Source organism: Ambystoma mexicanum, chromosome 1q (assembly GCF_040938575.1).
Source record: "Ambystoma mexicanum isolate Mex_15411 chromosome 1q, UKY_AmexF1_1, whole genome shotgun sequence".
Lineage (NCBI taxonomy): Eukaryota > Metazoa > Chordata > Amphibia > Caudata > Ambystomatidae > Ambystoma > Ambystoma mexicanum.
The window spans coordinates 35,584,568-35,611,302 of NC_090922.1; the positions used below are offsets into that span (position 1 = coordinate 35,584,568).

At 46.7% G+C, this 26,735-nt stretch overlaps 1 protein-coding gene across 2 annotated transcripts in view; it reads right to left on the reverse strand.

Annotated features, from left to right (window-relative positions):
* KARS1 (lysyl-tRNA synthetase 1) overlaps positions 1-26,735 on the reverse strand; it is a 273,069-nt gene that overhangs the window by 59,374 nt on the left and 186,960 nt on the right. For both annotated transcript variants that reach the window (XM_069635464.1, XM_069635463.1), the window contains one exon: positions 23,369-23,495. In XM_069635464.1, coding sequence (XP_069491565.1) covers positions 23,369-23,495 — 127 coding nt within the window. The remainder of the gene's footprint in view (positions 1-23,368; positions 23,496-26,735) is intronic.

Sequence of the window (26,735 nt, forward strand, 5' to 3'; positions counted from 1 at the left end):
CCCATTGACTTTGGCCTAGCCTATTGAATTGACACTTCTGCATTATCTAAGAATAATTGTAACCTTTCATGTTCTAATAATCTTTGCCTTTTACTCCTCTTGAAAAGTATTCTGAAATACTATTGAATAGTATTCTAAAATAGTATTGAATAGTATTGAAGTAGATTTGTGTGTTATTATATAATTGCCTCCTTCTAATGAATGTTTTGTAACTGACAGATATAAATTAATAAGTATTTATCAAATAAACCTTGAGTGTAAGAGTTTATTTGAACACCTGTGATTGTAAACCTCTGTGTAACATCATTACTGCTCACATTCCCCTCTTGAGATAAGCCTGGCTGCTCAGCCCCGCTACCAAAACTGTGTAGTACAGACTTATACCAAATGTTGGTTTGCTTCCACCTGTAGTCATAGTTGTGTGTAGTGTCCCCAGAGGGTACTGCATACAAACTTTGCCTAAAAGAGTGTAACAGTGTGATGCAGTTCACGATCCACTTTGATATCGCCGATTTGGAGACAGGGTCCCCTTCGCTGCCACTGAAACGAAGAACTGGCTTGTTTTCCTTAGTGGCTTTGTCTTTTCCAGATAATAGATAACTGCTCTCCTCACATCTAGTGTCTGCAGGCTTCTTTCGGCCTCTTAAGTGGGGTTTTGGAAAAAGGTGGGTAGTTCTACGGCACCACCAGAACCTGAAGAGAAGGCTGAGGAACGGGAGAAAAACCGACCCTGTTGACGTCGGTGGGAATTTCCAGATGGGAGCATCGACCCTACGGGTCTTCCGATACAGAAATCCCCTAAAACCATAGGAAGGCAGAGGCTGCGAAGATGTTCTCTGAGCCCTGAAAAGTGGTTTCAACAGGACAAAGACTTGGCGGTCTGGGTGCTATCCTTAGTCTTAGTCAGTTCAACATCTGTCGTTGACTGAAAAAACTCCCTGCCATCAAAAGGCAGATCCAGAACTTTATCCTGCACCTATTTAGAGAACTTGGTAGCGTGTAGCCAAGCCTGACGAGAGGTGCGCACGCCAAGCATAAGGCCCCGGCCCGAGGTGTCGACATGTGTCGCGGCCTCCAGCATATCCTGTGCCAGGACCCTGGCATCTGACAATCCCGCTTTAAAATCCTCTGGTTTATTAGCGGTAATGAATTCCTCAAACTCTGACAGACCTTTCCACATTTTCCTATCCGCCCCCGCTAGTACCAGTTCCATGTTAGCTTGACGTAACTGCAGGGATGAATTAGTGAAAATCTTCCTCCCCAAAGAGTCAAGAAGCTTGTCCTCTTTGGCCAGAACATGCGTTGCCGCTGTAGAAGACGAAGAAACGGGTCTGAATTGTAATGTAGCATCAGCCACCACCGTGGAGGAAGGGGGCGGACACAACTCTAAGGCCACTTCTTCCAAAGAATGGAGCCTAGAACGAGCGTCAATCTTTTTGTTAACAAACAGTCCAGAGTGTAGTTTTTCCCAGACTTTACGGACCTCGGCTAAAACGTCCTTTTGCAAGAACAAGCCGGTGCGCTCCAAAGGAGACAAGGTGAACGCCCCCAAAAGCACCCCTTCCTGTGGAGTGGGGGCCTCGGGTACTGGAACATCCAAAAGACATGTCCAGCACCCGGTCGTAAAAGGCTTTAACCGAGCGGGGCTGGTCCTCGCTGTCCTGATTCTCCCCCCCCCCCCCCCCCGTGTGTCGTCCGACACATCCGGATCAATCTGCGCCACATCTGGCCCTGCTGAAGATTTGTCCACTGGAGACAGTGGAGGCAAGGGAGGGAGAGTCAGTGGAGGCAAGGGAGGGAGAGCCGTTGGAGGCCCTGCCGGCAAAGGAGGAGCTGGCGGTATCACCGGTGCCACAACTGGGGCCGACGGCACAGATGGGCATATCTCCCAAAACAAACCTCGAAAATACTCCTTCATGGGGTCGGAGTGCATTAGCTTTTGATATTTACTGAAAAAAGCATCCTCCGCCAACGTTTTATGCGCGACTGCTGGAGGCCTCTCATGAGCGAAGTAAATCCAGGGGCGTAATGGAGAGGGTTGCCAAGAGGGCCCTTCTCCACTGGTGTCAACAAAAATCAAGGCGCAGATGCCGCAGGAAGCGGGACGTTGTGCAGTAGTGGTATCCGAGCGTTCCAGTCATATACTGGATGAAAAGGATGTAGACAAGGAAAACTATGTTCACCTGAAAAGCCGCTCCCGCCACCCAACGCTGATGGCGTAGTTGTAAGGGAGGTATCCAAAATGGCCGCCGTAGTCTTGGCGGGAATGGCCGCTCTTTTGTCAGCACCTGAGAACTGCGACACATGTGGAAGTGGGGCAGGGGTCTTCATTTTAGCCTTGACACAAGGAACTTTGCAGAGCCGGTACTGCGGGGCCCTGGATGTTTCTGAGACATGCTATCAGCCAGAATAGCCTTCAACGGAAGAACCTTGGCAATGCCGGTAACAGAGGAATTCCGGTCTGAGACCTCACTCCGTGCCCCCTCAACAGAAGTAGCGTCACCGCTTGAGCGGGAGCAATGAGGAGTATACCTCACTGACAAGGCCTTAACAGGCCTCTCAGAACTGTCGGGCACCTTAGCCCCCAACCGAGGGACCTCGGACCAGAGTGCGGTAAAAGCCCCTTCACGAAGGGCCTTGAACATTAGTTCAGTACAGAAAACCTCAGAGGCCTCAGGGCATACCCCGGTATCTTTACGGCAAGCTCCAGACAAGGAGACCTCGAAGCAAGCTCCGGTACCCACTGCCTCAGTAGAACTGGGCCCACAAACAGACCCCACAGGAGGGGCCTTGGATTGTAATCTGGTGTCAATAGGCCCCTTACGGAAGCCCTCAGAGAAAACTCTGGTACACTTTTTAGGCCTAAAAGGCACCTCAGGGCAAGCCCCGGTTACAGAGCTTTTGACGCTCCTCCCGGACCGGGAAGACACCGGAAAGGAGTCCCCCGGCCGGGGTGCTCTAAAACGTAAAGAACTTACCAGGCGTTTCTTATCATCGATGAAAGCCTGAAAATGCGAAGGGAGTGCGCTGAAACACCTCCTCCCACCGCTCTAAACGACGTTGAAGCGCCCGGACCGAAAGGGAGTCGCAGTAAAAGCACGAGTCCCACCGGTGGTCCGGACCCAAACACTCTCAACAAAGAGGATGGGGATCCGCCCTAGCGAAGCGTCGATTACAAGATGAACAATTAGGAAAATCTAACTGAAACGGCATAGACGGACTATCTAATAATATATTTAAACTGTAAATATTGTTTATTCTGCTGTACTAGCTCGCCATCTGTGCTTAATTTTGTACTCTGTAACAATGTATGACCAATTCCTAAGTTGTCTTGTAACCACGACGTGATACCCGAGGGTCTGGGCGTGTAATAAATAAAATAAATAAATAAATAAATAAAAGAAATCACACAACCGCTAAGCCGGAGCAGGAGAGAAGGACACTGGAAGGAAAAAATCTTCCAAAGATACAAGTGCGTCCAGTCCCGATCGAGTGGAGAAAAGGACTGATGGGCGGGTCGCTGGGCGGAGATAAGGAGGGCGGGGTTACGGCCGCATGCGGTACCCGGCGTAAAAAGAGAAGCAGGACACATTTTTAACAAAGTGCTTTTTACAAAGTGCTCCGGTCCTGTCCCACAGGGTGTAGGAATGTCCCATAAGTATGGAGGAAGGGGACGGGACGCAGGAGTAAGACAAGCCGGAGCTGCTACACTCGTGGGGCCTACTGTTCTGACTGTGAACCACGGCACAAGTAAGTCCAAAGGGCAGTGGGCCAGTCCTCACGCTAGTAGAAAGTAATTTGAAATTCTCTCACAGGTGCTGTGCCATAATATTAGGGAACATTGTTTATACAAACACAATTAAGAAGCACACACTTTGGGGTTGTCCTGATCCGGCACTCGCATAACCTGGAAATTTACTACAGTACGGAGTGTAAAAAGAACTTGAGTAAGCCCCCCCCTCTTGCCGAAGCCACCAGTGATTTGTGGCAAAACAGGGGTGACACGGATGGTACTTAGATCGGAGAAAAACAAAAAAAATGTGCCAATTCCCTCCACCTCAGAGACCCCCAGCAACTTTGTTGGATTTTGAGGACTTTATTATTTCTTTTTTACCTGGAGAGAGTGAGGCCCTTTTTTCCCCACTCATGTATTTTAATGTGATTTTGTACACTGTTTCTTTTGGTTGTGGACTCTGACAAACTCCATAGGCATCATCTGTTACACTGTGTCAAACATCACCTTCAGTGCAGTAGCCCTGGGAAGTCTTTCAGATTTCCCAAAGGTTTGAATATCTTCTCTTGGTTAAACTACTGTTTCCAAGAGCAGTAAATTGAAATTGACTTTACTTACATTTGTAACTTTCTAGGCCCAGCACACACTACAATAGGGTGCTGGAAGGGTTACTTAGTATCCCCTTTGTCTAGCTTCTCATGTAACATTTTTAAGTTGCCCTTTCCTCACTGAATGGCTGGTGGCAGTGGTTTACTTTTTGCTACCGTTATGGGATTTTACTGCAGGCTGCATTTGCAGCCACAGTAAAACACCCATAGGTTCCATTTTTGTCAAAATGGCCCTGGTCGTCTTTTTTCTCTGTTTCTTTGTGGAAAAGTCCTTCTTGAGATTTACGCTGTGCGCCAAACCTCGTTTGGTCCCTTTGTTCATTTTGCCTTTGGTGGGATTCACGAGTGAAGCCCGCCTCTGGTTCCAGGGTGTCTGGCCGGGTAGGAAGCAAGGGAGGTGTCGAAAACTCCCTGTGCTTAGTCTCCTAGGAGACAGGAATGCACTCTTTGGCGATTGGCCGGCTGGCTGTCCAGCAAGGACAGACACCCTGCTGGGTGACTGACAGCTAGGCTGGAATTAATGGGAGCAAGCTGCATGCATAAAAGGTGAGGCTTTTTGGCTGGGAAGGCAGAGTCAACCACTGGACGAAGGAACCGAAGAAGAACTTGAAGAGGATGCCTGCTGCAACGCCTGGACCGTTGGTTTGCCTGGTGAAGCCCTGCTGCAGTGCCAAAACGCCAAGTTTGCATCGACAGAGAAGCCCCGGCAAGGATGACTTCTCCCCTTGAGTTGGTGGGACCAATCGACTCCAAATTAAGCCACCTGGACATCCATCTCAGAGCTGGTTGAATTTCCACAGAGTTGCTGCTGGAAACTGTATAGCCAGGGAGAGGAACACCAGATTGTATGCGTTGCTTTTAAGCTTGCCAAGAGCTCCAGGAAGATCCTCCGGACTCCCAGGAAGCAGGTCTGACCGAGCCTGAGCCCCCTCAACAGAGTGCGGGACCCCAGAAGCAAGGAAAGTCCATCTCGATAGCCAGGAACCGCAATGTTGATATTCGCGGTAGACGCGAGGAGCTGAAACGCTGAACAGCCACTGAAAGTGAAGTTTGCCGGTGTGAGTGTTGACCATCCTAGTGCAATGCAGGTCTTGTCCCCATGACTGAGGTCCAGGAACAGTGAAATCTGCAGAGCTACACAGAACAGGAGTCATCTGCTGCATCTTTTCTTCATTTTAAAGGTACGGTATAACATTTGAGAGAACTTACCTCTTACTGTAGATTTGCTTGCATCTTCTACTACTCACAAGTCTAATCAGCCTGTGGCCCTACATTTGATTCTTCTTTTCTAAAACATTGTGCAACTAAGTGCTTCAGCTTACATAGACTTTTGCCTATTGACTTTTGCTTAGCCTCTTCCACTGAATCACTCTTATTGGGGGATCTGAAAGTATTTGCCTGCTTAAGAATATTCGTAGTCTCTTGTTTGTTCTAAATAATCTTTTCCTTTGACTTATTCCTATATGATCCTAAATGCAACAGCGACAGATTAATGTCCCCAGCACCCTAGCAATTCAATTCACCTGAGGGTGTAGGTAGTGTCTGTGGGCCATCCCAAAAGGGTATCTGCTGATTTAGAGATATTAAGAGTGTGTATTTCATGAAGTGTATTTGAGTGTTACTATTATATTGCTCCCTTCTGAAGAAGGCTTATTCTAACTGACTGATAAATAAATTAATAATTGTTTATTCAATAAACCTTGAGTGTAAGAGTTTATTTGAATACTTGTAATTGAAAATCTCTAACTCCACTACAGCTCACATTGACCCTCGAGTTAAGCCTGGCTGCTCAACACTACCAAAACTGTATAGTACAAGCTTATACCAAAGGTTGGGTTTCCTATACCTGTAATCAGAGTGGTTCGTAGTGTTCCCAGAGGGTACTGCATACAAACTTTGCCTAGCAGGTACCATCAGTCTTGTTGAGGGTCCTACACCTCTTAAGGTACTGGGAAGGACTTTTCCCTAATCTGGCTATCAAACCCAGTTTCATATTCTCATACTCCTGCCTTTCAAGTTCACCCACCACCATTACAGCATCAGTTGTAACCTGGGGAAGCCTAAACAAAAGCCAAGGAATCAACTGATTCCCTGTGAGACCCTGAATGCCATGGGTGTATTCAAAAGCACCCGACAAATCCAAAATATCAAGATTCACATCACGCATAGTCACTGCTTCTTTGGGCAGGTGATGCCTCTTGGCACTGGAAGACCTAGAGGACTCTGGGAGGGTAACAATTTCAAGAGACCATCTTTTCATTTCAAGAGCATGTTTTATTTCCAATTCCCCCAGTTTAATGTCCTGATGTTTGGCTTCAGCTTGAGCCTGCAACCTTTTGAATTCCAATTCAAGTCTAATTTTCTCAAGAGACAGGAGACACATTCTGGACTCAGTGATGGACCTTATGGGGTCCCAGTAGATATAGGCCGAGGCAAAAGAGCCTGCTGAGTCAAAATGGGGCTCCTATCCTGGGACTCCTCTCCTTCCTCTGACTCTTTGAAGACAGAGTTAGACCCTGAATTGATTGTCATCCTCATTATCAATTTCCACATTTCCTTGGTTAGTTGGTGTGACAGGCCTACTACCCAAACTTTGGTGATTCAACAACCTTGCAATCAATTCATTTTCTTTCCTTTTACAGGGAGATTACAGATCTTGCACATTCCTTTCAGTTGTTCTATTAAAATGATCACTCTTAGTTTCTCTAAATCAGCAAGTACCCATTTGGGATGGCACAGAGGTTTCCTACACCCTGAGGTGACAAATAACGAGGACACTGTGGACATTAATATATCACTGGTACATTTAGACCAATATGGAGTTTGGTGCCAAAGAAAAGGGTTTAGGAATAAAACAATGGTGTAAACAAATATTCTGAAGCAGGTAAGTACTTTTGAACCCCCAATGCAAAGTAAATTAACCCTTTCCTGGAGGAAAGGTAAAACACAAAGTCATGGGTAAGAGTCTTCCAGGTAGCCAGGCCAGCCAATGTTAATTGAGGAAAAGTCTAGGTGAGCTGAAGCACTTCCTGCAGTTAAGTAAAAATCTTGCACAATTTTTTAGAAGTCTTTGTAGAATAATGAATCACTGTAGGGCCACAAGCTGGGAGGCTTGTGAGGGACAAAGCTGCAAGCAACTCTGCAAAAGCAACCAAGACAAGTATCAACTGAGAACAAGTAAGGCTACAGAACAAGAGATAAGTCCCCTTAGTTTTACAGTACCTTTGGTTAGAAGAAATGGCTCCAGCTGGCTTCTGGTCCAGTGTAGGTCAGAGAATCCTGTTGTTCCTGGGCCTCAGTTGTGGGGACAAGAAGGAGGATGTCTGGGGACTCCTGCACCACAATGGGAAGGTCGGCGGTAGCAAAGGGCAAACTTCAATTCAGCGGCACTTCGCGGTTTCAGCTCCTCGCGTCTATAGCAAATAGCACCACTGCGGCCTCTCAGATACCACTTTGGACTTTCCTCGCATCTGGGGTCCAGCACTCTTGAGGTGGCTCAGGCTTGTTCAGTCCTGCTTCCTGGGAGTCCTGAGGATATTCCTGGAGCTCGGGTTTGACTTAAAGACACTCACTCGATTCTGGTGTTCCTCTCCCTGTCAACTTCAGTTCCTGCAGGAGCAATGGAAGTACAGCCTTCTTCGAGAGGATTTCCCGATTAGCTCGTCTTGGGGTCGATTGGTTCCCACCAACCCAAAGGGAGAAGTCGTCCTTTGCAGATCTTCTCTAGTCAATTCGAATTCGGAGCTTCAACACTGCAGCAGGACTTCACCGGGCAAACCAACGGTTCAGGAGTGGCAGCAGGAGTCTCTTCCAAGTACTTCGGATTTCGTCCAGTGGTCGACTCTGCCTTCCAAGCAAATGCCAGTTTCTCCCATTCATTCGCAGCCTAGCTGTCAATCACACAGCAGTGTGGCTGTCCTCCGAGCCTAGCAGCCAATCCCCCTTGGGTGCATTCCTGTAACCAAGGAGACTAAGCACAGGGCGTTTCGGGCACCTCCCTCACTTCCTGCCCCTGGCAGACACGCTGGAGCCGGAGGCGGGCTGCACTCATGAATCCCACCAAAGACAAAAAAGACCAAAGGGACCAAACCTGGTTTGGCACGCAGAGTAAATCTCAAGAAGGACCTTTCCAACAAGAAATGGGAAAAAAAACAAGACCAGGCCATTTTGACAAAATATGCGGTTGCAGCTTGCAGTAAAAACACACAATAGTAGTAAAAAGTAAACCACTGCCACCAGCCATTAATTGTAGAAAGGGTAACCTAAAAATGTTACATGAGAAACTAGACAAAGGGGATACTAAGTAACCCCTCGAGGACCCTATTGTAAGATCGTGTGTGCTTGGTCTGGAAAGTTACAAAATGTAAGTAAGTCAATTTCACTTCACTGCTCTTGGAAATAGAAGTTTCACCAAGAGAAAGTTGCGCCTGAAATGCTTGTTCAGATAAGAAGTTCCAAGAAACTAAGCTTGGCGAATCTTGGTACCTGGGATTCGTGTCAGAATATAGACATCTCTAACATAACAGGACTGGACGAGATATCAGTTATGCTGATTAACTCATTAAAGGAAGCCACCGAGAGCCTAGCCCCTCTCAAAATGGTTTATCAGAGGAAACATCAAAATTATACCTGGTTTAATGACTGTCTTGGAGAGCTTAAGGCAGAATAAATAAATAAAACTTTTTTACATATGGCGGCATAAAAGGGATTCTCATAGCTTAGACGCCTACAAGGAAGCAGCTAGGATTTATAAACTAGCCATTTTTCAAGCTAATAAAAGACTCCCAGAACACTAGAATTGCTAGTGCACCTTCTAATAGTAAGGAGTTGTTCAAAATATTAAAAGAGCAGGAACAGCCTACAGGTCTTACTCAAGACCCTATTCAAAAAGATGAAAGATGGTGCACAAGCATTCAGGCTGCCTTGGCTAGCAAATTGCATAAGATTAAAGAGTCTATTGAAGAAAAAAAGTTGCTCTTGAACTCAAATAATTCTGTAGCCACGCCCCCCTCGTTGGCCAGGAGTGATTTGAATGCTCCGACTTTTAATCTTTCACACATTTCAGAGGCTGAATTAGCCAAAACAATCGCTCAACTTAAAGTCACAAGTTGCAAAGGCGTTCCTTGCTCTGCGGTGATTATTAAGGAGTGCTTGCCTGTACTAATATCAGCCATCACAAAATGTGTTAATGCTTCTTTCGTACAAAACTGCGTACCCAACAACATCAAAGCAGCATGGATTACCCCATTATTGAAAAAGCCTAATCTCTGCCCCAAAACCCCAGCCAATTATAGAGCGATAACCAATACTACATTTCTGTTGAAGATTCTGGACAGAATGGCATATAACCAAATTGCTCAGCACCTCAATAACGTCCAGATCCTTCACATATTTCAATCAGGTTTTCGGCAGGCCCACGGGACAGAGACTGCTCTGGTATCTTTAAAATCAGAATTGCTCCAAGTAATGGATGTTGGCCAAATAGCCTTGTTAATGAAACTAGACCTCTCGGCGGCGTCTGACCTGGTGGACCATGCCATCCTGTCCACCAGGTTAAAGCAGTACGCCCATTTTTCACCACAAGTTGCTGAATGGATGAATTATTTTATGTTCAACAGACAGATAAGAGTTGCAAGCGAGACTGCTGAAGCTAATCCCATTCCTCTGTTATTTGGAGTTCCACAGGGAGTGTGCGTGTCCCCTTGTTTCTAGAACCCCTTCATGATCTCGTTTTTTGATATGCTGGAACAAGAAGGGATTTCCTTTGTAAACTATGCGGATGACACACAATGTGTCATCCCCATTACAGGTGTGCATAAAGAAGTTGAATTTAACATCAACAGGGACTACCAAGCCATGCAAAGTTGGATGGGCATGAATTGTATGGCTTTGAACAGCTCTAAAACGGAGCTTATGCTAGTGGGGATAAATCCAAGACTGGCTAAACTTGATTCAGCATATAAAGCTTTCAGTCTTGACAATTGTATGATTGAGGTGATGACGAAAGTGAAAATACTGGGCGTCTACTTGTACAAGAATTTTTCCATGGAGGCCCAGGTTCTTCATCCTCTTACTTTATCAAACGGCTCAGGCACCTTCCCCATTCATCTCTGAGAAGAGCGCAGAGACTCTTGCCAGAGCCATTATTGGCTCTAAATTGGACTATGGTTGCAGCCTTTTTGTGGGCATTGCACAAAAGGACCTCCACCGGCTCCAGGTGATTCAAAATGGAGCGGTGAGAGCAATGAAAGAACTTGGGTGTACAGATCAAGTCTCAGACGCCAGTAGAGGCCTGCACTAGCTTCCTGTGCAGGCTCGAGTACGCTTTAGGCTGATTCTCTTCACTCATAAATGCCTTAAAGGTAAAATGCCCCTATATTTAATTGAAGTGTTTAAAAGGAAACACACTAGGTCCCTCAGGTCAAATAATACAAATGTCTTTATCACCTCTCGTTGTAAGCTGGCCAAAACCCGAAACGGAGCATTCATTGCCACTGCCCCAGCGGCATGGAACACATTACCTCCTGACATCAGAAGCATTGAATCTACAGAAGTCTTCAAAAGAAAATTGAAAACTTTATTATTCTACTAGTTCTATGCTCATTGCTTAGAACCTATCGAACCTATCTGCGATTCTTCTGCTCTTTAGTCCAAACTTGGACTTTGTTCTGTGGTGTGTCTTATGTTTTTTCTGTCTGTGCCCTTAAGTCCTTGGGTACCGGGTCGCACATTATAAATTTATAAACAAACATTTAAACCTTTGGGAAATCTAAGAGACTTCCCTGTGCAACTGCACTGAAGGTGCTGTGTGTCTCAATGTAAAGATGATGCCTATGGAGTTTGTCAGACTCCAAAGTCAAAAGAAACACAAAAATACATTAGAGAGTGGGAAAAAGGTCTCACTCTCTCCAGGTTAGAAATTAAAAGTCCTAAAGTCCAGCAAAAAGAGCTGGGGGTCTCTAAGTTAGTAGGGAATTAACACATTTCTGAGAATTCTCCCCAACACAAGTTAATAAAAACTATGTAAGCAGGAGATGTGGAGGAAGTATTGAGGCCATGTGAGAGGCTTATAAGAAAAGCATGGTCCGAGCCATACTCCGGAAACCTCCCCGGAGAAACACGTAAATTGGCATGACCAAGTGGAGGGTAGACTCCTTCAGCGCATTCTAGGAGTGCCTAAGTCACTCCCAGTCGAGTCATTGCGCCTAGAACTGGGCCCAACCACATTTAAAAACACGGTTCGCTAGAACAACTCTATATATAAAGTACATCACACGTTTACTGTAAGAAATTCTTTGATTGAACATTCAAGAGGGCTAATCAGTAGAACAAAGGGAACGCAGATCAATTAAGACCACTCCAATTTTAGCTCCACAGTCTCAACATCTTGACACAATACATCTCCCATTGGTATAGATGGAAGTCTCAGACCAATTTGTATGGAAAACTAAAATTAAAGTCACTTTATAATGATAAAGTGGAAAGTACGGAAGAGCCAAGTAAAAAACAGAGGTACCTAAAATATGCAAAACAGGGCTTTCCGTTAAGAACCCACAGAACTACCTCATGGCATGCTTTAGCTTAAAATTGCACAGGTTTGTAACCAACCTATGCTTCAACATACTGCCTTTGTGGCAATATGATGGTGCGTGGGACGGACTCCCTGCAACAAACTGATACGTAGAATATGTTCCAATCAAATCGAAACCACGCAACATGTTTTTACTGGTTGAGAAGTTTTACTTCTCCAGTATGGGAAAGGGTAGCAACGTTTCCTACACACAGAAACCGGATAGCTCTCTGATCAATTAAGATCAACGATTTATATGGCATGATCACTGGTCATCTCGGCTGCTGCTCTTCACATGTGGGAGCAATTCCTAGGTAAACTATCCCAGAGTGTCTAATTTCATAGGCTGGACCTACAGTACTTTCATGATTTATGGACAAGATGTCTTTTTGGATATTGTATGTACCCAATGTAGGAACTGAGGCATTGTAAGCCAGTAACCCTTATCTTATCCTTTTATCATGTTATTTGTGAATTGCATATTAAATATTGATTGAGATGAGGGATGTAAATGATTTGTGATATATGTTTTTATATGTGCAAGAGGCATGAAATTTGCCAAAAGCACTTACATTTTAAAAAAAAAATGTAAATTACATTGCAGACCCTTAATAGTACTGTTCTGTAATATTTTGTCTAAACAATTCGCCATGCACCCCTAATTTGGTTTCAATGGCATCACATTTACTCATAATAACCGTCAGCATTTGTTCTAGAACTAAATACAGCACTATGGAAGATGAGGAACGATCATGCCTATCACATTCACAACCCCTCACTAATGTTCACGCTCTGTATCCTGGGCCATAGCAGGGGTACTGTCAGACAATATATTTGTGTCCTCGTTTTGCAGCAATGAGGGTGAGGCATAAAGAGCACTATCGCGTTGACTCCTAACCTACAGCAACAACTCCTGTTGTGATGGGGTGCAAACTAGAGGATTTGTCCTCAATGGTGCCAGCGTTACAAAAAGGCACCCTCAGCCACCTTCGTTAACATTAGAAAAATGATTGTGTTCCAAAGAGACTGCATTTATTATGCCGTCTGTCATTTTGGAGCCCAGGCATGGAAGTCTCTCGGAAAGTTCAAGCTCCAGCGGGTTAAGATACCTATTCTCTGGTCGTCACATACCGGAATATAATAGTAATTCTGAAGCACTGCATTAACAAAAGAATTTAGTATCTTTCTCTGCTGGTGCTTTTATTACCCAAGGGGGCCTGAAAGGATAAGTACAGGCATCCATAACTGTAGTCGTAACTGCAGGCACCATTAGAAGAGTCTCCACAATGCTTAGAGTCCAGATATTTGTGCACATCACATCAGACCTCAATTACATTGCCAGTTGTCTGCATTCCACCTCCTCAGTCCATCATTATGCATGAAGTTGTGTCGGCTACGCGCACGTCGTGACACTGTCGTGATGCTTCAGCAACCTTGTGTAATATATACACTGCGGTTCAAAGGGCAGACCGTAGCCCAACAGTCACCACAGTGCATGCCGGTCGATAAGACTCCACCGGCAGATGTCGAAATAGCAACAGTACATAAGCAGTTCTCAGCAGGGTACGCATGTAGCAAATGGCTTTGTAGGGAGAGTGTGGCAATAAAAAAAACCTCTAGGGGCACCAAGTTTAGACAGCACAGACAATTACACAATAAATGATCAGGCAGCAGTCACCAGCAATGCCATCCAGGAGTATTGAACTGAAGAGACAAGGGCAATCATGTTGATTTTAGTGCCATTTGTTAGGTACGTTTTTCTAAAGTCCAACTGGTTTTAGACTATATAAGACATCTCTTGGTATTGGGGACCCAACTCTTAATATAGACCTCCACTACACAAGTCAGTAGAGTGGCTGAGCAGCGAGGCTTATTTTAGGAGGGAGTTATGTGCGCTGTAGAGGAGTACAAAGAAATCAGTACATACATAGTCCCAAGAAAACACTTTCTGACTTAAAAGTTATATTAAAATATATGTATTAATATATACACCAGGCACAGAAGCAAATTAAAAATGCAGCAAATAACAATAACATTGAATTAGTGTTTAGGAAAATTCTCAGAAATGTGCCAGTTCTGCTCTACCTTAGGGAACCCCCGCAACTTTGCTGGATTTTTGAGGACTTGAATTTTTAACCTGGAGAGAGTGAGACTTTTTTCTACACTCATTTATTTTAATGTGATTTGAACACTGTTTCTTTTGGTTGTGGAGTCTGACAAACTCCATAGGCATCATCTGTTTACATTGTGTCACACAGCACCTCAGGGCAGTCTTTTAGATTTCCCACGGTTTAAATACCTTCTCTTGGATAAACGACTGTTTCCAAGAGCAGTAAAGTGAAATTGACTTTACTTACATTTGTAACTTTCTAGACCCAGCACACACCATCTTACCTGTAGGGGTTACTTAGTATCCCCTTTGTCTAGCTTCTCATGTAACATTTTTTATGTTACCCTTTCCTAGATGAATGGCTGCTGGCAGTGGTTTACTTTTAACTACTGTGGTGTGCTTTTACCGCGTGCTGTGTTCGCAGCTGCAGTAAAGCACCCAAGGATGCCATTTTTGTCAAAATGGCCCTGGTCGTCTTTTTTTCGCCATTTCTTTGTGGAAAGGTCCTTCTTGAGATTTACGCTGTACGCCAAACCAGGTTTGGTCCCTTTGTTCGTTTTGTCATTGGCAGGATTCACGAGTGAAGGCCGTCTCTGGCTCCAGGGTGTCTGGCGGGGGCAGGAAGCGAGGGAGGTGCCCGAAACTCCCTGTGCTTAGTCTCCTAGGACACATGAATGCACTCCTAGGTGATTGGCCGGCAGGCTGTCCGGCAAGGACAGCCACCCTGCTGGGTGACTGACAGCTCGGCTGTAATGAATGGGAGAGAACTGAATAAGGAGGAGAGTGTTTTGGCTGGGAAGGCAGAGTCAACTACTGGACGAAGGAACCGAAGAAGAACTTGAAGAGGATGCCTGCTGCAACTCCTGTACCGTTGGTTTGCCTGGCGAAGCCCTGCTGCAGTGCTGAAACGCCAAGTTTGCATCGAAAGAGAAGCCCCTTCAAGGACGACTTCTCCCCTTGCGTTGGAGGGCCCAATCAACTCCAAAGTAAGCCACCTGGACATCCATCTCGGAGCTGGTTGAATTTCCACAGAGTTGCTGCTGGAAACTTTATAGCCGGGGAGAGGAACACCAGATTGTGTGCGTTGCTTTTAAGCTGGCCAAGAGCTCCAGGAAGATCCTCTTGACTCCCAGGAAGCAGGACTGGCTGAGCCTCTCAACAGAGTGCGGGACCCCAGAAGCAAGGAAAGTCCATCTCGACAGCCAGGAATCGCAGTGTTGCTATTTGCGGTAGACGTGAGGAGCTAAAACACTGAACAGCCACTGAAAGTGAAGTTTGCCGGTTGCGAGTTTTGACCATCCCAGTGCATTGCAGGAGTCCCCCCGACAGCCTCCCTCTTGTCCCAGAGTTTTGACCATCCCAGTGCATTGCAGGAGTCCCCCGACAGCCTCCCTCTTGTCCCACGACTGAGGCTCAGGAACAGTGAGATCTGCAGAGCTGCACAGGAACAGGAGTCATCTGCTGCATCTTTTCTTCATTTTTAAAGGTACTGTACAAAGTCTAAGAGAACTTACCTCTTGCTGTAGAGTTGCTTGCATATTCTACTACTCACAAGTCTAATCAGCTTGTGGCCCTACATTTGATTCTTCTTTTCTTCAAAGACTTCTAAAACATTGTGCAAAGACTTCCATTTACCTACCAGAAGTGCTTCATCCTATATAAGACTTTTGCTCATTGACTTTGGCCTAGCCTATTTTACTGAATGACTGTTCTTGGAGGGATTCAAAAGTATTTGCCTGCTTAAGAATATTTGTGGTCTCTTGTATGTTCTAAATAATCTTTTCCTTTGACTTATTACTATATGATCCTAAATGCAACAGTGATATTTAAATATCCCCAGCACCCTAGCAATTGAAGTCACCTGAGGGTGTAGGTAGTGTCTTTGGGCCATCCCAAAAGGGTACTACAGATTTAGAGATATTAAGAGTGTTTATTTCATGAAGTGTATTTGAGTGTTACTATTATATTGCTCCCCTCGGAGGAAAGCTTATTCTGACTGATTAATTAATCATTTTTTAATTCAAGAAACGTTGAGTGTAAGAGTTTATTTGAATACTTGCAACTATAAATCTCTGTGGAACTCTACAACAGCTCACATTGACCCCTCTTGAGATGAGCCTGGCTGCTCAACACGCTACCAAAACTGTGTAGTACAAGCTTATACCAAAGGTTGGGTTTCCTATACCTGTAGTAAGAGTTGGTTGTGGTGTTCCCAGAGGGTACTGCATACAAACTTTGCTTAACAGTGAGGCTAATACACCTGGACAAGGTCTGATTGGTAACGGCCTGGCCCAATCTGTGTCCAGTGTATCCCACAAAAAGTTGGTCATCCACTCTGACCCTGGACATCCTAGAAATATAAAAGCTCAAAGCTCTCCTAGGGTCCAACCTATGGAGTCTCTCCCCTTCCTTAGCAGGATGTGGAGGAGGATAGCAAGCAGGAAGTACCATCTTCTGGCTCAAATTATACTCGGACACTACCTTAGGTAGAAAGGAAGGGCGTACGCTCAGTACAACCCTATCCCTGTGGAACAAAGTAAAGGGTGGCTTAGACGAAAATGCCCGCAACTCGCTCACTCTGCGAGCAGATGTAACTACAATCAAGAACACTGTCTTGAAGGTCAACAATCTCAAAGGACAAGAGTGCAAAGGGTCAAACGAAGCACCCATTAAGAATTTCAAGATTAGGTTCAGATCCCACACCGGCACCTGAAAAGGGGACGGCGGGAACACATTTGTGAGCCCTTTCAGAAACTGGGCAATCAAAGGAATCTTAAAGTAAGAACATTCTTCAGACGAGCGCTTGAAAATAGACAGTGCTGTCAGTTACCCTTTAATGGTACCCACTTGAAGACCCTTGTGGGCCAAAGAAAGCAAGAAAGAAAGAGCCACCGGAATGGAACACTGAAAGGGATCGGCATTGTGTCCTCTGCACCCGTCGCAAAACGTACACCAACGGTACAGGGATTTGGTTGCCGGTCGCCTGGCCGAAAGCAACACCTCCATCACGTCATCCGGGTGGTCCCAATCCTCATATCTTAACCTTTCAGAAACCAAGCATGAAGGTTAAGAGTTTTGACCTCTGGATGGAGAACCCGACTCCCCTCCCCCCCCCCGCTTCCCCCCAAACCCTCCTTGCGCAAGAGAAGATCCTGTCTGTGGGGAAGACTGTGTGGAGGACAGATGGACATTTCCAAAAGGTCCGGGCTCCACGCTCTCCTGGCCCAATCCGGAGCAATTAGTATCATATGGGACCCGAACCTCCGCAGCATCCTTAGAACTTGAGGAATGACGGGGACTGGAGGAAACACGCACAGAAGTCGGAATGACCAATCCACGACGAACAACCCCCTTTTCGTTGAGGTAATGCATGGCCACTGTGTTGCCCGTCATGATCGGGACACTCCTCCCGCGCACAAATGGCAGAAAAGCCTTCAGGGCTAGCCTGATGGCTTGCAGCTCCAAAACATTTATGTGAAGTCTGGACTCCGACATAGACCAACGACCGCTGGCAGTCAGCTTGTTGGCGTGAGCCCCCTATCCTGTGAGTGAAGCATCCGTCACTACCGTCACCTCTGGCCATGGTTGCCAAAACGACTCTCCCTTCATCAGATTTCCCTTCACCGGCCCACCACAGAAGATCCTGTGAGACCTGGACCGTAGTTTGAAGGAGATCTGACATCTTGCCTGAGAATTGGGACCACTGCGTCCTGAGGGCCCATTGAAGGGATCTCATCCGCAGTCTGGCCTCCGGCACCAGAACAATGCAGGATGCCATGAGGCCGAGCAACCTTAAGAATTCGAAAGCCTGGAGACTCTGGGCATGTTGAAATTTGTCCACCATCTGGACAATGTGATGAGCCCTCACCCTGGGTGGTGAGCACTTCCAAGGATGTGTCCAACACAGCCCCGATGTACTGGAGCTGTTGGGAAGGTATTGTATGCGACTTCTTGAAATTGAGGGAGAGGCCCAGCTTGTGAAGTGAGTGGCAGGTGAGACAGATGATCCAAGGCTTGTTCGGGAGAACTTGATCTGATCAGCCAGTCATCCAGGTAGGGGTAGACGTGAACCTCTCCTCTCCTGAGATACGCAGCCACCAACACCATGAGTTTGGTGAAGACCCTCGGGTCAACCCGAATGGCAGGACCTGAAAGTGCAAGCTGCCAAAAGCGAACTTCAGGTATTTCCTGTGCTTTGCATGGATCGGCACATGAAATTAAGCATCCTGTAGGTCCAATGACACCAACCAATCCTGAGAAAGAGTGACCATCTTGAACTTCCTTCCTGAGGAACTTCTTCAAGCGACACAAGTCCAAGATGGGTCTCAGACCTCCGTCCTTCTTGGGAATCAAAAAATATGGGGAATACCAGCCCTTGTTCCTCTCCGCCACAGGCACTAGTTTTATAGCGCCTTTTGCTGGCAGGGTCAAGGTTTCCTGCAACAGGAGTGGATCTGGAACAAAGAGTTTCCCTGGTGGATTGTCGCGAGGCCGATTTAGGAAAGGTAGGCAGTAGCCGTGGGCTATTGTATCCAGAACCCATGCATCTGAAGTAATGGCTCGCCACTCTTCGAGATGCTGAGACAGTCTGCCCCCAACAATGGGACCTGGCCTCAGTTGTTTTGGAGCGGCTGCAGCAGTGCCTGAAGGCAAAGAGGCAGCTGCTTGAGATGCTTTGGCACCTCTTCCCTGTCCACCACAGGTAGTTTTATGGTGGGCCCTTTGACTGGCCACTGCTCTCCTCTCTAGCAAAAGAGGAGTAGTAACGAAAGGAACCCCTCCACTGCTGTCCCCTAGAACGAAAAGGCAGAGGTTGACGCACAGCTGCACCCAAGATATCACAGCTGCTTTGAAGGTCTGCAACCTCTCAAGGCTCTCGTCAGCCTTGCTGCCAAACAAATGAGAGCCATCAAAGGGCATGTTGAGACGGGCCTGCACGTCCGGTGCAAATCCTGACTTCCACAACCATGCAAAACTGCGTATCACGGTGCTCGCAGCCATAGACCGGCTGACACTGTCTGCCGTGTCCAACCCAGACTGAAGGGATTCACACATGGCATCCTTGCCATCCTGCACTATAGCAAGGAACCCATCCCCTTCGGAAATATGCTCAGCTGCCAGAGAGACCATTCCACAGAGTGTGTGAAAATTTGGCCACGGCACAGGTGGAGTTGGCCGATTTAAGGGTCATACTCGCAGCTGAAAATACCTTGCGTGCCCATCCATCGAAGCGCTTATCGTCCGTATCTGGAGGCATGGTAGGCTACGCCGCCTGCCTCGAGGTGGCCATGGCTGCCTGAACCACCAAAACTCTCAGGAGTGGGGTGAGTGGATAGGTAGCTGGAGTTGCTACAGGATGGGCGGTATTTCTTAGCAAATGACTGGTTGACCGCCGAAAGAGACTGTGGCATTACAAGCAGCAGCCACCCTCTACTGTAACGCCAGGTGAAAAGGCAACACTGGGTCAGTGGACGGACCCTGATATAAAAGGTCAGTCAGGTCATCCTGATCGAATTCAACTGGAGGGCCGGACCACCCCAGGTACTCCGTAACCCTCGACATCAACCTCCTATAGGAGGACTCAGCATGAGCCCCAGGCTCTGGCCTGCCAAACTCCATCTCAGGAGAGGTGTCCAGGCCACTGGCATCATGTAAAGACTGACGCAGATGCTCCAATTGACTGTCCTCAGAGAAACTCATGTCAGGAGCTTCAGGAAAGTCAGGCGCATGAAGAGGCTCCACACCTCCACTTCAGACCTCTCCTCAAATATCTTGGAGAATGATAGAACTCCCTCCCAGGTACAAGAGGAGACCCGAGTCCACAGGGGGCCCTCTAGTCTTAGCCAGAGCCTTTCTCGGAGGATCCACAGCTCTAGGGGCCTCCACCGGCAAATTGAGAACAGTAGGCCCCGAGGGCGCAGACGGCTTCGGCGTGGACAATGGCGCTGAGGGCTCAGAGGGCCTGGTCGAGGGTAAGGCTCTGACGGGCATGGCGCCGGCACCTTCCCAGATTTCAACGGTCTCGCCTCAGACGAGGACCTGGCACGTCTCTGTCAATCTACCGGTGTCTTGTCCGAACAGGACCTCGATGGTTCCCAATGCTTATCGCGCTGACCGCCCGGGCCCAAAGGCGCGCAAACGTCACACCAGGACCGTTCCCCGCCGGTTTCAACAGAAGGTGCTGACGGGGCAGTGCACTGAGATTGTAAAATCTTCAACATTTTCTCCCTGAATGCCTCCCACTCCTGCGGAGTAGAGGATTTAGTGAGGCAAACCACTTTCCTCGCGGAGCCATCATCCGAGGAGGACGGGGAAGGCGACCGGTGACGCCGCTTCCGGGAGTGCCTCGACGCGGAGGACGAGTGGCGAGAACCACTCCGGGACCGAGATACCCTAGACTCCTTCCGTCGGGTAGATTCACCCCTCGAGTCATCGGAAACACAAGAATTCTTGGATTTACGGTGTTTGGATGCCCGACCTACCTGCAACTTCCCCTTACGCTCCTGCAAGGCCTTGGCAGTCAAAGACTGGCACTTCGAGCAGTCGTCGGTGTCGTGGCTCTCACCCAGACACCACAAGCAGATACCGTGCAGGTCCGTGATGGACATCTTGGATTTACAGTCCCTGCACTTTTTAAAGCCGGACTACGGGGCGGAGGGGTCGAAGAAGACATTATTGAAGTTCATAGCACGAGGCGCGCCAAGTTCTCGAAGCAAACACGTTTACGGAAACAACAGAACTGAGGCACCAGGCGGTGTGCGTCCTACTTATAACATCCGATGAAGTCACCCTCGACGGAGACCTTAGGGGACATCGACCCGACACCATCGACGCAGGGCACCCTCTGCCAAAAAATTTCCGAAGTAGCACAGCTGTGGACATTACATGTCAAAGATGTGGAATACGTTTGAGGACACAATCCATTTGAAGTGGGAACTTAATACTAACACACAAAAACACTCTGAAATACACTCTGAGTTTCCCTAAATCAGCAAATACTTCAATAGTTAGGACACTGGACATTAATATATCACTGTGGCATATAGGACAATACTTAGGAGTATGTCAAAGAAAAAGATTATTAGAATAAAACAAGAGATCTCACAAAAATTCTGAAGCAGGTAAGTACTTTTGCTAACCCCCAATGCAAAGTAAGTTAACCCCTTGCTGGAAGGAGGGCTAAACGCAGAGTCAGAGAAAAGAGTTATTCAGGGAGCCAAGGCCATGCCAAAGTCAATTGGACAAAAGTCAAGGTGAGCTGAAGCAATTCTTGCAGGTAGGTAAAAGTCTTGCACAATGTTTTAGAAGCCTTTGTACAAAAGAAGAAATCAAAGTAGGGCCACAAGCTGATTAGGCCTTTGAGGTAAAGCAGCTGTTAGCAACTCTACAGAAGCAACCAAGACAAGTCTCCACTGAGAACAAGTGAGGTTACACAACAAGAGGCAAGTACTCCTTGACAGTACCTTCGGTTAGAAGAAAAACGGTTCCAGTTGGCTTCTGTTCCTGTGCAACTCTGCAGATCCTGAGTTCCAAGGCCTTAGTCGTGGGAACGGAGGACGTCTGGAGGGCTCTTGCACTGCAACGGGACGGTCGGCGACAGAATAGGACCAACTTCTATTCAGTGGCTTTCACGGTTTCAGCTCCTCGCGTCTAAGCAAATAGCACCACTGCAGACTCTTGGCTGTTGAGATGGGCTTTCCTTGCATCTGGGTTCCAGCACTCTGTTGAGGTGGCTCAGGCTCGGTCACTCCTGCTTCCTGGGAGTCCGGAGACTCTTCCTGAACCTCTTGGCTAACTTCAAAGCAACTCACACAATCCAGTGTTCCTCTCGCTGGCTCTTCGGGTTCCAGCAGCAACTGCAGTGAAATACAACCAGCATCGAGAGGATGTCCGGGTGGCTTACTTTGGAGTGGATTGGTCCCACCAACTCAAGGAGAGAAGTTGTCCCTACAGGGCTTCTCTAGTCGAGACAAATTCAGAGCTTCGGCACAGCAGCAGGGCTTCACCAGACAAACATAGGGTTCAGGAGTTGCAGCAGGCGTCTCTTCCAAGTTATTCTTCGGATTCCTTCGTCCAGTGATCGACTCTGCCTTCCAAGCCAAAATGCCTTGCCTTGCCTTGCCTTTTATGCAGGTTTCTCCTATTCATTCCAGCCTAGCTGTCAGTCACCGAGCAGAGTGGCTGTCCTTGCCAGACAGCCAGTCAGCTGGCCAATCACCTAAAAGTGCATTCCTGTCTCCTAGGAGACTAAGCACAGGGATTTCGGGCACCCCCCTCACTTCCTGCCCTTGACAGACACCCTGGAGCCAGAGACGGGCTTCACTTGTGAATCCCGCCAAAGACAAGACTAACAAAGGGATCCAACCTGGTTTGGCGCACAGTGCAAATCTCAAGAAGGACCTTTCCACAAAGAAATGGCGAAAAAAGCAGACCGGGCCATTTTGACAAAAATGGCACCCTTGGGTGCTTTACTGTTGCTGCGAACAAAACACACACAGGTCTACGCTGCCTTATACTAAGAGTGGAGTTTTGTACTGTCTCAGCTGTATGGTTTTACTAAGCCCTTAGTTGGACCCCACTGACATGACCTTGCAATTAAATGGGCTAATCTCGTCACAATGGCCTGCACAAACTGACTGTCGACCTTCCCTCCGGACTAGTTCCACATGCATGTGATCAATGTAAATAAATATGAACACTTGTAAAGGTGCAAATTCAATCTTATTTAGGTATGACCCAAGTCTCTGTCCCTGGTTGCCATCTATCTCTTTTTATCACCAACTGGTTTACTCACATTCAGGCATTCCAGCCCACTACTGTAAAGGAACCCCACCCCGGGGCTGCCTCCATCTGCATCGCTTCCTAAACAGGACACTTCTGTGCTGACATTTCCCATTGCTCAATACATTTAAAAAAAAAAGGAAACATGAGGTACAGGACTCTTGAGGGGAACTCTCTATGACTTTCCCTTGGACTGGAAAACACAAGTATGGGACTTTTTCCAGAGGGGTTCTCACCCCGGGTCATATTTCACCCCTGCCGCTCTTGCACTCCTCCTGTTCGACAGGCCTGGATTTCTAATCCACAGCTACCAAAAGGTGAGCCAAGGACATCCTAGCCAACACTTGTATTGCTTATATTAGTAGCCTAATGGGCTAGCAGACGAAGGTCTGTGAAAGCTTCCTGACAGAGGTAAAATATGGTTAGGAAAACAAAATGCATGTCATAACTCAAATTTCGCTCATCAGCTTCGCAGTGTGGAGTTTCATAAATGGCTTCCTAGTATCTAGAAATGTACTGTAGCTGTGGCTGAGTACACATTTATTCATCTCAAGCCATTTCCTTACCTTTGCCTGTTCCTCAAACATTTCCCTTTGACGAATTGGGTCATTTAGCTCAGTGTAGGCATTGCACACTTCCTTCTTCATTACAAACAGCTCAAAACGCTCAGTCAGTCCTTTTTTAGAACGATGCCTGGAGAAATGTAAAAAAGACAAGATCTTAGTAACGCCTTAGCTAAACTGGCAGTGTGGGTTGACAGACAAAATGTCAAGAACCTGGGTTTGCACACAGGACTATTTACAAACCAAATTAAGTAAATTTGTTCAAAAAGTACATGTTATAAGAGGAGACGAAGGCGAGGGGTGATACAAGGGAATAAAACCTTTCAGGAATTACGGTCAGACCATAAGTTGGATCATCAAGTTGCCAATTGCAATCAAAACTTGGGAACAAATGGGTGTTCATTCTTAGAAAATAGCACAAGTTTGATGAATTTTTGAAGATTATTTTGGCATAAAGCAACAGCTATTAAATGAGCACTGGGGCAAAAAGAAAGCGGTGTGGACAGAAATGAAATGTACTTTTTCAGACAAAGAAATACATAGTTTTTTAGGGTTTGGTCAATCTTAGTTTACTGGTGAACGGTTCAATATCCAATTGTAAAAACATGTGGCAGCATTAATAAATCTTTAGATGTGGATTGATTCATATGAATTACCACACCAGACTGTCAAACACAATTACCAGCTTTTCACACCACTTGGGGATCCACTACCCACTCTTGCTCCTCAATCCACCCTTCTCACGCAGTATTTAATTTTGGTCCAAGTCTGTCATGTCTTGCATTTTCGAATTCACATGCTAACTGGTGTTTTTGTTATTTTCTTTCTTGATGTTTGTCTTATGTTTTGTGTGTTAATTTCCTGTAAGCAGTACAACATTACACACCCACGCAAGGTGGCAAGGCTCAAAAGAAGTAATTACTCCAACCCCTGAAAGAGGCTCACCTTTAAGCAAACAGGTTGCATAGCACTGCTTGGCCGACCCTGGACTCCTCTCTGGAATCCCTGTTGAGGCAGTAGAATCTTATTAAGGTGTGCATGGACCTCCACGTAGCAGGCCTGCAGATGTCCAGCAGGGGCACACCAGACAGGAACGCAGTCGTTGCAGCGATCGCTCTGGTGGAATGGCGGTCAGTTTGCTAAACGATGATAGTGCATGATGCAGCTGGAGAGCCACCTTGAGATGAAGCCTTGGACAAGGCCTTCCCATGGTTCACAGGACCGAAAACACGTTTTGCATGCCACATAGAACTTCAGAGCACAAGCAACATCCAGCAAGTGCAAGGTCCTTTCAGCCGTTGACGAATGTTTCTGAAAGAACACAGGCAACATCAAAGGCTCGTTGAGATGGCTTCCTGACGGTACCTTTGGCATGAAGGAGGGGTGCGTCCGTAGCACCACCCTCCATTCGTGAAAAGTCAGATATAGCTGTTAGTAGGATAGGGCCTGGATCTCGCCCCCCCCCTCCTGGTAGAGGTGATGGCCATGAGGAAAGCAGTTTTACACGACAGGAACGAGAGGGGCCCGATGCATAGGCCGAAGGGGGGCGCCCCCATGAGCCTCATCAGCACCACCTTGAGTTCACACGCCGGGGCAGGAGCCTTCACCGGCAGGAAAGATTGAAACAGTCCACTGAGGAACTCCTTGACGAGAAGAGGGGACAACAGATAATACCTTCCTGGAGACCTAGTGTAGCGGGGGAAAGCCGCCAGATACACCTTGATAGAGGTGTGTGCCAGCTCCGCATTGGCCAAAGATACTGGATACCATTCTCGGAGCTGGTTGTATTTTCCTCAGAGTGCTGCAGGAAACTGAATAACCAGGGAGAGGGACACGAGTTTGTGTGCTTGGCTACAGGTACCGGACTTGAAGATTTGCCGTTGCCAGCTTTTTGACCAGTACCAGTGCAGGAGTCCCGACGTCCCCCCTCTTGTCCCCACGACTGAGGCTCAGAACAGCGAGATCTACAGGAACAGAAGTCTTCAGCTGCATCTTTTTCTTCATTTGTAAGGTACTGTGAAACGAGACAGAGTACTTACCTCTTGTGCTGAAAGTGCTTAAAACTTTTGCAACTAGCAGGCCTAATCAGCTTGTGACCCAACATATAATTCTTCTTTTTACAAACTACTTCTGAGAACTTCTACAGAGACGTTACCGTTTAGTTACCAGAACCGTTTTTACCTATCCAAGACTTTAGCCCATTGACTTTGGCCTAGCCTATTGAATTGAATTGACTCTTCTGGTGAACTCAAAGTATCTGCACTGTAAGAAATTGTAATCCTTTTGTTTTGTTCTGATGTTATTTCTTTTGAAATAACATTTTTATTTTATTATGTTATTTTTTTAAAATGTTCTGAACCTATTCCTTTTTGCTCCTCCTTCAAAGTATTCTGAATGCCATTTTGCTCCTCCTTCAAAGTAGTCTGAATGCCTCAGAAACTTAACGAGTATAGTATTGAAGTATATTTGTGTGTGATATTCAACTGCCTCCTTCTAGTGAATGTTTTATAACGGACTGTTGAATACATTATTAAGTGTTTAACCAAGAAACCTTGAGTGTAAGAGTTTATTTGAACACCTGTGATTGTAGACCTCTGTGTAACATAATTACTGCTCACATTCCCTCTTGAGATAAGCTTGGCTGTTCAGCTCCGCTACCAAAAACTGTGTAGTACAGACTTATACCAAAGGTTGGTTTTGCTGGTTGTATTCTAATTGACGTTGGGAGAATTTACCTAATTTAGAAGGTCAATTAGGACATATTTGCGAGGGGAAACCCCCCACAATCTCCCACCCAATCGCCTTATATTAATTATAATCCCAAATCAACCCAATACATATATAAAATAACAAAAATAATATAGCGGTCAATTGTGCAAAAGGTCAATTTGGGTAATACCGGTTTTGCTTACACCTGTAGTCATAGTTGTGTGTAGTGGTCCCAAAGGGTGCTGCATACAAACTCTGCCTAACACCCAGCACAGCCTCTACCCTCTCCTCCGAGGGCGCCACCAGGCAGGTGACCATGTCGAGCCTGGCCCCTAGGAACAGCACGTTCTGTGATGTGTCAAGCAGGACTTTGGATAATTTACAGAGAACCCCAAATCTGTCAACAGCTGGACACTTCACTCCGTATCAACGGCCACTTCCCTGCACTGGGTCCGGATGAGTCAGTCATCGAGGTACGGGTACACGTGTATCCCCTTTAGACATAGATGGGCCGCAACTTGTGCCAGGCACTACGTGAACACCCTGGGCACCAACTTCAAGCCTAATGGGAGGGCCTTGAATTGGTAGCGTGTTCCCTGCACCAAGAATCATAGAAACTTTCGATGCTTGTGGATGGGGACGTGGAAGTAGGCGTCCTTCA